Source organism: Neophocaena asiaeorientalis, unplaced genomic scaffold (assembly GCF_003031525.2).
Source record: "Neophocaena asiaeorientalis asiaeorientalis breed wild unplaced genomic scaffold, Neophocaena_asiaeorientalis_V1.1 scaffold444, whole genome shotgun sequence".
In the NCBI taxonomy this organism is placed as follows: Eukaryota; Metazoa; Chordata; class Mammalia; order Artiodactyla; family Phocoenidae; genus Neophocaena; species Neophocaena asiaeorientalis.
Window position 1 is genome coordinate 585,174 of NW_020172466.1, and position 13,439 is coordinate 598,612.

General features: G+C 41.1%; 1 protein-coding gene across 2 annotated transcripts in view; it reads left to right on the plus strand.

Moving 5' to 3' along the window:
- MID2 (midline 2) overlaps positions 1-13,439 on the plus strand; it is a 92,090-nt gene that overhangs the window by 1,012 nt on the left and 77,639 nt on the right. The window contains exons 1-2 of one of the 2 annotated variants that reach the window (XM_024738140.1): positions 2,030-2,037; positions 11,137-11,852. In XM_024738140.1, the coding sequence (XP_024593908.1) occupies positions 11,193-11,852 (660 nt within the window). In that variant the 5' untranslated portion in view covers positions 2,030-2,037; positions 11,137-11,192. Of the gene's footprint in view, positions 1-2,029; positions 2,038-11,136; positions 11,853-13,439 lie in introns of those variants that run through there. The other variant, XM_024738139.1, reaches the window with a different exon arrangement.

Here is a 13,439-nt window from a genome sequence, read left to right on the forward strand (position 1 = left end):
ACATTTTCGGTGATAAGGATTAGGTTACTTAGCATTTCGTATGCAGCGCATTTCTTGGAGGTGTTTCTTCTCGGAGCAGGAAATTGGGATCCTGGGGTCCTTAGGTTCTTCACTTTCTCTCTTCCACACTCCCCTACCCGCCTTCACGCTCACTCGCCTTCTTCCTACGTGGTCGTCACACGTCTACCTGCCCACCCGAATCTCCCACCAACCACCCGTCCCCTGGACTCCTCCCCATCAATCTGTGCACTCCCAGCCTCCCAGCCATGCAGCCTCTGGCTTGTGAACCACTTTGCCTTTTTGAGGGTTTCTGAGTGTGGGGACGGTGGATGGTGATGGTTGTTTGTGAAGAGGAGCCCTTATAAAGGAATATATTAGAGGCTATGTAAATAGACAAGTACTACTGTGTGTGAGTTGATTCTTCAGATTCTCAAATTGGGCCAAGAGGTCTGCCTTTAACCCCATTCTGTTCCCTCCCAGTACTCTAATCAGTTCTCTGGCAATGTTCCAAAAGAAGGGAAATGCTGAATAGGGAGGCTCCCTCCGTACTCTACCCGGGCTGGTTACCCCTAACCCTCACATGCCCCTTTTCACTTCTCTCCACTGATCACTGCCTTGGGTGGGGGGGAAGAGTCTTTGCTATTTTTCTATATTCCTGTCCAATCAATTAACTTAATGCAGGTATATAATGTAAATTAGATCTCTCCTGATTGTTCCTCACAACTTGATTTATGTGCTTGAAATACAAGTCTAGGAGCCAAGCAGATCAGAGAGTTCATTCCCAAATCTGATGTTGCATTGGCTTTGTGGCCTTAGGACATTCCTATGACCTTTCACTTGTATGAAAGGCATCATATTTTGTACTGGCTATTGTGAGTCTTGGCAAGGCCCTTTGAAGATGAAAGGGTTCTATAAACTCTCAGCACTATACTTTTCGAAGAAAGTTCTTCATTTACCTTTTATTGGGGTAATAGATTGGGTGTAAGTAGCAACCCTAGTTTACTGGCAACCCTCACTTGCCATTATTAATCCCCTTGGGAGCCAAATATATCACTCTACTTTGGTCCTAAGTCTGTTTCTTTTTTTTTCCTCTCGTGCACATGCAACTGAATGAAAACATACATAAAAGTAGGCATACAGAGTAATTGGTGATTATTTTACACTAAGGCTTGAATCATATCTAATGTACTCCAACCTAACAATCTGAGTCAGACTCATTTGAAAACATAACCTCACTAATTTTTAGCCCATATGGGGTCAGGTAGTTAATTTCTACTGAAAAGTGGCATAAATAATTTTAGTCATGGCTATCTGAGCATGATTAGCATCTAGCAGTGGTGAGTCAACAATATTTATTAAAAGCACCTACAGCGTGCAGAATCCTCTGTTGACTGGTCTAAGGCCGCAGCCTTGGCCTTGTATCTTGGCCTCCTGCTTGTTTAAGGCCTACCTCCTTACTTGCAGCTCTGGGATTAGACCAGGGAGGGGCTGTGCAGGGCAGGGGTAGAGGCTATAGGGACATGAAGGAGCAATTGTTTCCCTCCCATTTACTTTCATGACTACTAGACTCCTCATCTAGCATGTTGTACCTTGCAAGGCCACCCCCCGGGGAAGTACTGCCGCAAATCAGAATGACTCGCTTGCTTCGTGAACATATCATCTGAACAGTGCAAACTGATTTAGGTGAAATTGGTTTAGTTAATCCCTCCTCTAAGTGCAGGGCAACTTGCTCAAACTTGTATATCCTAAAGCAGTGCCAGTGGAGTCTCATAATAGCGTCCAAAAATTGCTGTGGGTAGTGAGCCTGTCCATTCCCTCATCCCTCCTCCCATGAAATCTGCTGACACCATGACAGTTGAGAAGGAAACTGCAAAAGGAGTATGTCTTTGCTACTTGGTGAAGAGGAGAGAATGTCCTCCCTTGACTCTGTCCCTTAGTACTCAGGTTCTCTCTTTCCCAACAGGGACAGACAGCCCTAAAAAGGAGGTGAAGACAGGGCGGAGGCACAGAATGTGTCTCAAATGGCTGTTCTCAGAGGTACCTGCTTGGCCTTGTGTGTGTGGCTGTTCTCAGAGGTACCTGCTTGGCCTTGTGTGTGTGTGTCATTCAGTCTCTGTGGGTCTTGGTAAGTCCTAGCTGTTAGGCCATGGTCCTCTGCTGCTAGTGGAGGCCAGGGGGTGTTCCATTTCCAGTTAGCATTAAGTTTGTGGTCTTCTCTTCTGTGCAAAAGGGGAACATGTGGTACTGTGTTTGTGAAGCACCTCCTTACTTAGGCTGAGTGCCTTGACTTAGAGCATTGCGTCACCAAGATATGACATGTAACATGTTGATACTGGATATACGACAGTTCAGAAGAGTTCACAGTTGTTCACTTTTTGATGAATGAAATTTGGGTACCAAGGTGGTGGTTGTGCTAATGTCTGTATTTCAGGTCTCTCAACAAACATTGTGTTCATCACTGAGCAGTGTGAAAAATAGACTAGAAAAGTGTTTCTCAACCAGTGTGTTGGATCATGCTAACATGTGAGAAGACCAGATGAGTGGTGTTGAGACAAGAAGTTCCAACTCCAATGATCCCCTCTGTACGGGCTGCTAGCCCTCTTTTTATTTCCCCTCTTCCAAGGATCAATATATGTTTCTGTCTCCATTTTCATGAATTAAAACTCTGCTAAGAGTCTTCTGTGGGCACTGGAGGTTTGTGGCTCTTTCTACAGTTTCTCTTTTTCCATCTTCCCCTTCTCCATGATCACAGCCAGACATATTCTTTTTGACAATCTCCCAGCTCCTGCATTGCCCTTAGAAATCCTGTAAGCTGCTAAGACTACTAGATGGTTAAAGTATGGGTGGTGGAGGGATTTTGAGTAATGTGCCAACATCCACTACTCCCTTCTCTGTGTTGGGTTCAACTGAATACATAATAAGGGTGTTGGTTCTGCCTAAGTGGGTTAGCAAAGTATCCTTAGGAAGACTTGTTCTACTTGGGTTCTTTTCTCCCTGCAGAGCTCTGACTGCCTGACCTTGGGCTTTGTCTCAGACTCTTTCCTGCAGGTCAGACTCCTCTAGTTGATGAACAGCATCCCCAGTCTCTGAATCTTCCTCTTACAGAGACCAGAAGATCTGATAACAAATTCATTATATAACCTAAAATCCTCCTTGAAACAGAAAATCCCGGTATTTACAGTTTTCCCAGTTAGGGGTATAATGTATGGGCATGGTAGACAGTGCTAATGCAGGACAGTGACATGTCTGAATGTATACAGCCCAGAGATAGAAAAATGGTTTACGGTCCAGAATCCTCCATCGCTTTGTCTATAGCCCTTTGTTCAGTGTTGCTAAGATCCATGTGGTTCCCAGGGGAGTAGAAGCTTGATTTCAAATAGGCTTCTGTTCTCTGTCCCTTGTCTCTGACCTGAACTTGGGGTCCTCTCAGCCTAACACTCAACAGCATGCCCTACATACATATATTGCCAATTTTATTCTGTAGAAGTAGAGATGACTGCTCATATGGGGGGGGCACTGAACATTAAAAAATTTACAAATATTTTATTGGGTAACAGACTGGGAAAAGCAGTCCTAGAATAGATGGAAAGCTGTGCTGGTAGCAGTAGGTAAATTAAGTTTGTTCTCCAATCTGGAAACTGCTAGTGTAATTGGCATTAAGATAAAGGTGTTATGAATTATACTTAATGATTTGTGACAATTATCATGTGTTACCTTGGTAAATCTGTTTCTTGGTTACTTAGATTAATCTATTGTGTTTGTAGCAGATCTAGGACTTTTAGTTCTGCTATTGTGATATTCCTTTTAATGTTTATGATGACTATATTGTATAAAATAGCCAAAGGCTGGATTTAGGAGCTAATTATTAAAAAAAAAAAAAGATCATTAAGGAACTTCCCTGGTTGAGACTTCGCCTTCCAATGCAGGGGGTATGGGTTGGATCCCTGGTGGAGGAGCTGGGATCCCACATGCCTTGGGGCCAAAAGGCCAAGACATGGAACAGAAGCAACATTGCAACAAATTCAATAAAGACTTTAAAAATGGTTCACATCAAAACCATCTTTAAAAAAAAGTATAGGTCTCAAGTCATTAAAAAAATCATTAAATCCATGTACTGTAAAATATTAAGTAGGCTTTAATAACCTATTAGACAGGAACTGGCTCTGGTGCTGTCAGTCGGTAATCAACCTCCAGTCCTGAGCTCACCCTGTGTGTGATAAAAGCTTAAGAAAAAAGGAGACAGTTCTTCCCTTTGCGGGGGACTCCAGTCTAACAGGGGAGACATATGAGCATAATAAATACCACAAGAAGACTCATGGCCCTCCAGAAAAGTTGTGGGGGAGTGTAATTGTCCTCCATTATGTCAACCATGCATTTGGGGTGAATTTCCAAACATGTGCTATTTCCTTAATAACTTGCCCTGTATCTGTCATCTGTGAATGTGTGTTGAGAATATCTGTATTTTTAAAGCAAGTTAATAATTTTATTTTATTCTCATCTGATCCTCACAAGAGCCTGTGAGATGGGTAGGGCAGGTATTTTTCATTTGACAGATGAGGAGGCTGTGGCCCAAACAGTTTAAATGTCTTACTTGGGATCACTCAGCTAATTCAGTTTAGAGCTAGGACGACAACCAGGCTCTGTTGTGAGGATCAAATGAGATAGTGGCTTTGGAACCATTTGAAAAGTGTAAAACTGGTACACAAATGTAAGGTGACTGTTATTATTAATTATGCTTACTGACCACCTGCCTCTTTTTTCTGGGTTTCTGTTTTCAGTCTATCTTTTTAGGGTGAGAATTCTATGCATTGGTTGCCTTTTATGTTCCCAAATGATCATTTCTGAAATTAAAGAGGTCTTTTCCTACTAATAGTATTCTAGGATTTGGTTGTCTTCCTTTTCTTCCAAAAGGTGTTGTCATTAGTTTGTACTCCCATGGGACTCTCCTCACCTTTAGTTGTCCCCTGGAACACCCATTATATCTTCTTTGAAGTACAACAGGCAAAACCAGCCACTGTCCTTGGGCACCTTGGCTTAGCCAAGGGTAAGTAATGCATTTTGTTTATTTCCAGTTCCTTTCATGATGATGCCCATCTCTTGTCAGCCTTTCTTTTCTTTGCTTTTTCTTTTTCTTTTTCTTTTTTGGTATGCGGGCCTCTCACTGTTGTGGCCTCTCCCGTTGCAGAGCACAGGCTCCGGATGCACAGGCTCAGCGGCCATGGCTCAGGGGCCCAGCCGCTCCGCGGCACGTGGGATCTTCCCGGACCGGGGCACAAACCCATGTCCCCTCCATCGGCAGGCGGACTCTCAACCACTGCGCCACCAGGGAAGCCCTGTCAGCCTTTCTAGTCACACTAATAAATAAGACTTGTGTCTTGAGGAGCTGGTTTTCAGTAATCCAAGGTGTCTTTCCTATGAGGTAACAGATAGCAAGAGCTCTGTAATAATAGGATGTCAGAGCTGGAACACATGTTAAAGAGATTGTCTGGTGATTCTAGTCCAACTTGACTGACATTTTACAGTTAAGGGAACATCAGACTAAGCCAGGACTCATTTGCTCATCCTCCAAGGCAGAGAGACAGTTTCTGGTGTTTTTAGGAAGAGCTCATGGGACATTACTGTTAATATCCTGAAGAATGTAAATCCTACAAGCCAGCTCAATCCTCATTGTACAGCCCAGGGGTCAGGTTGGGTTTTACACTCATGGTCTTTCTGTGAAGAAAGGGAGACTGTGGCTCCTCAGGGAGGTAATGAGAGCCCAGACCCGTGTTCCGTGGATCTGGAAGATGAACACTAGATGGAATATAAGCTGTTGAAATAAGTAGGCATTTAATTATGTTCAAATAACACTTGAAGTAATAGCATTCTGCCAAGTGCAGATCATGACTTCTCTCTCTGATCAGAGTTAACCGAATATTGGATTTGAAGGGCAACGCTGAAATCAATCTTTCATTTTGTAAGTGCAGAATGTATTATTTTTATTCTCATCGTCTGCATTGAAAACTCCTCCTTTGTATTTCTATCTACTCACACAGTCTTATGATACCTTCTTAAAGTTTATTCTCATCAACTTTTTTTTTCAGGAGTCTCAGCCTGAAGGGGGGTGCAGGGTGACGATAAGCCATACAGAAACAATTTTATACTAGAACAAGGGCAAATACATAAGCATCCTTATTTGACTACACAGCAGTAACTAAATGATATGGAAGGGAACAAATCAGTGGATGTGGATGTGGGCATTTGTTTCTTAACGTGGCATTTGGTCTGCCCGCCTAGGCATTTCATCAGTGCGTTTTTATGACAAACCATTGTGTTTTCTGGCAAAAGCTTCATGATTACTTGTCATTCAGTGACACTCTACCAGGTTTACATCCTGTCTTTATCCTTAGTATATTCTCTAATTCTGCATAGATTAATGATTCACAAGCTTTTTGAAGTTGCAGCACTGCCATTGTTTTATTTTTTGTCATACCACTTCCTCCTGTACTTCCTAAAGGTATTTTGTGATCTAGGAGTCAAATATTTTTTAGGAGTCTTATCATTTTTAAATGAATTAAAAAATTGGGAGCTGATCATTTTCTGACACCCATTGATCATTAGAGATATCCCAGGTATTGCAAAACCTAGACAGGGAATCACTAACCTAGAAGAGCAATTGAAAGGGGTAAGCAATTCAGTAGAGTTTAGAAATAGTACATAATTACACAGTTGACAGTATGGAATAGTGGTTAGGTGTTTGTTCACACTCTGGATTGTGGGTTTGAATCTGTTTTAAAAATTAAGGTAAAATCCATATACCATCATATTCACCATTTTAAAGTGTACAATTCAGTGGTTTTTAGTATATTCACAAAGCTGTGCAATCATCACTGCTAAATCCTAGACATTTTCATCATCGTCAAGAGAAAACCCATACCATTAGCAGCCACTCTCCATTCCCTCTACCCCCATGCCCCCCGACCCAGGCCCCTGACAAACACTAATCTACTTTCTGTTCTTATGGGTTTGCCTATTCTGGGCATTTCCTATAAAGGGAATCATATAATCTGTGACCTTTTGTGACTAGCTTCTTTTACTTAGCATAATGTTTTCAAAGATTATCCATGTCGTAGCATGTATCAGTACCTCATTCCTTTTTCTTGCTAAATTATATTCTGTTGTATGGACATACCACATTTGTTTATCTGTTCATAGGTTGAGGGACATTTGGATTGTTTCCACCATTTGGTTATTGTGAATACTGCTGCTATGAACATTTGTGTACAAGTTTTTGAGTTGAGCATATCTTCAGTTCTTCTGGATCATATGGTAACTCTACATTTAACATTTTGAGGAACTGCCAAACTATTTCCCAAAGCAGCTGCATCATTTTACATTCCCACCAGCAATGTATGAGGGTCCCAATTTCTCTATATCCTGGCTGACATTTGCTATGTTTTTAAATTATGGCCATCCTAGTGTGTGTGAAGTAATATTATAGGTATCCTAGTGAGTGTAAAGTGGTATCTCAATGTGGTTTTGATTTGTATTTCCCTAATGGCTAATGATGTTGAGTACATTTTCATATGCTTACTGATCATTTGCATATCTTCTTTGGAGAAATGTCTATTCAGATCCTTTGCCATTTAAAATATTTTTTTGCCTTTTTATTGTTGAGCTGTAAGAGTTCTGTGTATTTCTAGATACTTGACCTGTATGATCTGCAAATAGTTTTCCTATTCTGTGAGTTGTCTTTTCACTTTTTTGATGGTGTCATTTATAGTACAGAAGTTTTAAATTTTGATGAAGTCCAATTTATTTTTTTCTTCAGTTGTGCATTTGGTGTCATCTAAGAAACCCTTGCTTAACCTAAGTTAATGAAGATTTACACTTATGTTTCCTTCTAAGAGTTTTATAGTTTCTGTGCTTACATTTAGATTGTGGATCCATTTTGAGTAAATTTTTATGTATAGTGTGAGGTAGGGCTGTAACTTCATCCAAAGCACGTGGGCATCCGGTTATCCCAGAACCACTTGTCAAAAAGATTATTATTTCCCTGTTGAATGGTTTTGGAACCCTTATCAAAAGTCAGTTGACCATAAATATATGAGTTTATTTTTGGACTCTCAGTTTTATCTGGTTTTGAATCTTAACTTTGCTACTTGCAAACAAGTGTGACCCTGGACACATTACCTTTTTTGTTGTTGTAAAATAGTACCTGCCTTTTAGAGGGTTGTTGTGCCTGGCACATGGCAAAAGCACAATAAATTTAAAGGGGGAATGTGCTTAGGTAATCAGGGAGGTAGGGAAAATGGGAGATAGGTTGAAGGATGCTGAAATATTAGGAGTGACCAGAACAAGGTGGCCTCATAAATGAGAGATGAGATGAACAGATGTTTGGAGAAGTTGCAAAAATACTCAGTTCCCCGAAATTGTAAAATAAAACAGAATAGAAACAGTATAATAGAAAAAGTTACTTACCATAAGGAACAGAGTGTAACCATCTTATATTATTCTCTATACAGCCGAAATCAGTTAAGGTAGTTATTTTAAAGCACTGATGTTTGGCTTTTTTTCTGCCAAGGACTCTTTTGAGAACATTTTGAATGCTATGGACAACCCTCTCCCCGTGAAAGTGTATATATGATATACATACAGCATCCTTTAAACATTTCTAGAAGTTTCAGGAATCCCTGGTTAAAAATCCTATTTTGACCTTATCCAAGGCAATCCTGACCCATAGCATGCTTTCCTAAGCTTAGTTTCATAGTGAGGTTCAAGTGTCTCACGTATTCAGGAACAACTTTTAGGACTGCAGGAAAATTCGCAGAGCTTTTCCTCTGTACAGAAGAATTAATATGGCATGATCCTAAGATTTAGAAGAGTTGTGGTACTCTAATTGTTTTTGTAAAGGTTACAACACAGAGGCAGGTCTATCAGCAATGCATCTTGACCAACTATAATTTTGGCAGGAGGCCTTACTCGATTCTCCCAGGTAGCTTCCAACACAGACACTGAGGAATGCAGACCTGCAGTTCTGGAAGAGGCAGTAATAGAAATGCAGAGTAAGGTGGAGATGGGCCTAGAAGAAAGAGGTATGATTCTGAAAGGGACTAGGAGTGAGAGGCAGATTCAGAGAAACTCAGAGGGACACAGAGAGACACAAATAGAAGTGGAAACATGGTGTCTATAAGCCCTCTTGTAAATAGTCAAGATATTTGTCAGGTGAAGGAGGTGAGATGATTGAAATAAAGGTGTGTGGGAAAGAGCACAGGCCTTGGCATTAGACTGCCCCAGTGCTCTGGGTGTGTGTGTTCCTGGTTCATTTACTTAATAACACTGAGCCCCAGTTTCCCAACCATAATATGCGTATAGTATTAGTACCTTCCGTACAGCCTTCCTGATAGAATTTAATGAAATATTGTGTGTAAAGTTCTTAACATGGCACTCAGAATACAGGAGGTACTCAATAAATGCTAGGCCCCTTCTTTAACTTCCTCTACTTGAAGGGATCCTTCATTTAACAATTTTTAAATACTCTGTGAGTGTGAGGCACTGTGCTATGAATAAAAATATGAAATAGTTGATGCCCTCAAGGAGCAAGGACGGTTAGCTGGAGACACAGATGTGTGAATGAAATAAAACAGAATGTTCTGGAAACCACCAAGTGGTTGAAGTGATAAACATGTTCAGTGAGAGAACTCCTAGGTTTCTAGGCTTGGATGGTGACATTCAACAGATAGGGAAAATTGGAAGAGGAGCAGGTGTTTTGTTTTGGGGGGCAGGGAAGAATAGCAAGTTCATTTATGGACATGTTGAATTTGACCAATGGAACTACCAAAGGCAATATTCCTGCCTTGAGTGGAAGTTGGAATCTATCATCTCTAAAGTCTCTTCCAATTCTAAGATTCTATGATATATGTACATTTTAATTGTTTTACTTTTTCATCTCTATAGGTGAATGCTGATAGATGTTATAAGCTACAAAATACCAGCCAACAATTTCCAAGCTCTTGTAAATTGTAAACTAAGAATACCACACACCTCACTTTTAAAAAAAGTGGTTATACAAACATCTAAACTTATCAAACCAACTGAGAGTGACCATTTTACAAAAAGATTCTTCACTTTTACAGTGCAATTTCCTATAGATTTCCATTAAACAGCTAGTTAGTTCAATGCACTTAAAAGGTTTGATTTAGAAACAGCTTTTAGGGATACATCTATTGTACTTATGCACAAGATATAATTGTACTCCGTATTTAAGTTTCCTGTGAGAGGGCTATGCAGATGTCTCTGACAGATGACAAAACCTGAACAAATACCAGTGGCGGAATCAAACTTTCAAGCCCTGATGAGAGTCTCCGGTGATAGTGAGATGATGAACAAAAGTTATTCAAAAGCAAAAGATGCCGTTCTCTTTCCTATAAATAAGATTAACACTCTAAACCAACAAAATATATTTTATACTTTTTATATTTTAATATTTTTCCTATTTGTCTCTAGTAACTCAGTTTACTAGAAATAGGATGGAACAGAAATTTCCATGTGTGGTAACAGGAAGTAATTCAAGTTCACACATCTGAAGGACTTATTATCCTGTGCTGAGAACTACATTTTTCTAAAGCTCTCTCTTCTCTTTTTATGCAGGCTCTGAGAATGGGATCATTTCAAGAACTAGAGAGTTAGTTTCAAATATGGCCTTGTTTTCCTTCCACTAGATGTGAAATAGGAGCAGCCTCTGTATTTTAACTGGAAGTAAAATAGAGAACAATATTGGAGAATGGAGACTGAGAATTTGGCAGGGCCTCAGGTGCATCATAGTCCAGGACAAGAGATGTCAGTGGAGAGGGTGTGTGAGAGACTGATCCGCACCAGTGTGGTGAGTTGGAACAGGAATGTGAGTCAGTAAACCGGGATTCAGAGATGGCCTCTAGTTTCTGTTTATTAGTGCAGGAAAATAAACCCAGGCATTTGTCAAAAACAAGGTTTAAAGGGGGAGAATGGCTTTTTGATTAATTCCCAGCTCACTTCCCTATTGCTCCAGCATCCCTGGGGAATCCAGCCTGTAAAACCTCCATTGGTTAGTGTGTAATTATGCTACATCCACGTTTCCTTTGGAAATGCTTAATGACTCTTGCTTCGTGTTCCTTGCAGGTGAAAGCCCAGCCTCTGCGGTTCTTAATGCCTCAGCAGGATTATTTTCACTAAAGATGGAAACACTGGAGTCTGAATTGACCTGTCCAATCTGCCTAGAGTTGTTTGAAGACCCCCTTCTGCTCCCTTGCGCTCACAGCCTCTGCTTCAGCTGTGCCCATCGCATCTTGGTCTCGAGCTGCAGCTCTGGTGAATCCGTTGAACCCATTACTGCTTTCCAGTGTCCTACGTGCAGGTATGTTATCTCACTGAACCACCGGGGCCTGGATGGCCTCAAGAGGAATGTGACTCTGCAGAACATTATTGACCGCTTCCAGAAGGCTTCCGTCAGTGGACCCAATTCCCCAAGTGAGAGCCGCCGGGAGAGGACTTACAGGCCCAGCAGCGCCATGTCTAGTGAGCGAATTGCTTGCCAGTTTTGTGAGCAGGACCCGCCAAGGGATGCAGTGAAAACATGCATCACCTGCGAGGTCTCCTACTGTGACCGTTGCCTGCGGGCCACGCACCCCAATAAGAAACCTTTCACCAGCCACCGCCTGGTGGAACCAGTGCCGGACACACATCTTCGAGGGATCACCTGCCTGGACCATGAGAATGAGAAAGTGAACATGTACTGTGTATCTGATGACCAATTGATCTGTGCCTTATGCAAACTGGTGGGGCGTCACCGAGACCATCAGGTCGCGTCCCTGAATGATCGGTTTGAGAAGCTCAAGGTAAGGGATCTGGGAGATAGCCCTTACACGACTTTGTCTCTTTATACCCAGTTATACAGTTAGCAAGTTCCCTAATAAACCAGGTCACTTTTTCTATATGACAAGTGAATTAACTCCAAACTCTTCTCGTGACAAATAGCCTCCTCGCCTGCAGGCTCTCACTGGAACCTGTTTCATCTGTTGCACAAACCTGCTTGCGTTCATTCACCTCTGGCCAGTTCTGGGGGAATTAGCCTATGGCTCGTACTAATAGTACGGCCAGAGAAACAGCAGCCTCTCTCCTCTGACAGTGGTATATTGTACCCTATGTATCTTTGCCATGATCTTTCTACCTCTTCTTTTAAGTATGTGAGTACCCGTGTAGGTGTATTACAATTAGCATATGTGCTGATTTGCATATATATGCGTATAGCTATGGGAAGGTTGGGTGTGTCTCCGGTATGTGTGGGTGGAGGTGTCTGAGTGTATCTGTGTAGGTGAGAGGTTTTTGTGGGGGACAGTAGTGTATGTGTTTGCAAACTCAGTACACTAAATAAGCAAAGTTTTGGTACTGGCCACTACCATTTGCCACCAAGCCCTTAAGAGGGGGCTAATTCTAAACCTGCCTTAAAAAACAGAGCAAAACAAAACAAACAGCCAAAAAAGGGACTTCGGTGTACCACGAAGTTAGGAGGGATAATCAAATACCTGAACTAAAAATTTAAACTGAAGGCAATAAATATTTAATCCAGTATCATATTTTGTGCCAGTGTTCGTTTTGAAGTGCTTGTTTGCAGTCTCTGCCTGGGAAGTTCCTGTTCGGTGGCCAGAGTTTTCTGAAGTTGTTGTGCCAGCATAGTATCGATATGCAAGTCTAAGTGCCTATTTTTTTAAAGCACTACTACCTCACGTTGATGTTAACAAATGTCAGATCCAGCAAAATTGTTTTAGTCCCATTGCCTGTCTGCGATGTGGCTTGATTTCTCTTAAGAAGCTACTTAACAGAAATTCCAGAAAAATAAAATGTTTAACTGAATAATAAGATTACCACTCCAAAATCAGGCCTAGATATATAAGCCAAGCTGGAAGGAAGACCCAGATGGGATGGAAGGAAGGCAATAAAAGAGTGGAGATCTTCCTCTTGCCATGCTATGGAAAAGTCATTGTAACATATGTAAAAATTATGATGTTGGTGAGGGCAGTAATACTCAGAATAGGATACATTTTCCCTTCTGTAATTTATTGAAAACAATATTGAGAGTCACATTGACAATGGTTTGTGCTGTTTTTGATTTTTTATTTACATTTAATATTTATAAATTTGTACAAATTTTAATGTTTGTTGATTTCACTAAGGGTGATATTCTCATTCATATCAAGACTGCAGAGCAACAATCTCAGTGGCTGCAATTCTTTTTTTTTCCCATTTTATATTTTTATTTATTTATTTCTTTAACATCTTTGTTGGAGTATAATTGCTGTACAATGGTGTGTTAGTTTCTGCTGTATGACAAAGTGAATCAGCTATACATACACATATATCCCCATATCTCATCCCTCTTGCGTCTCCCTCCCACCCTCCCTATCCCACCCCTCTAGGTGGTCACA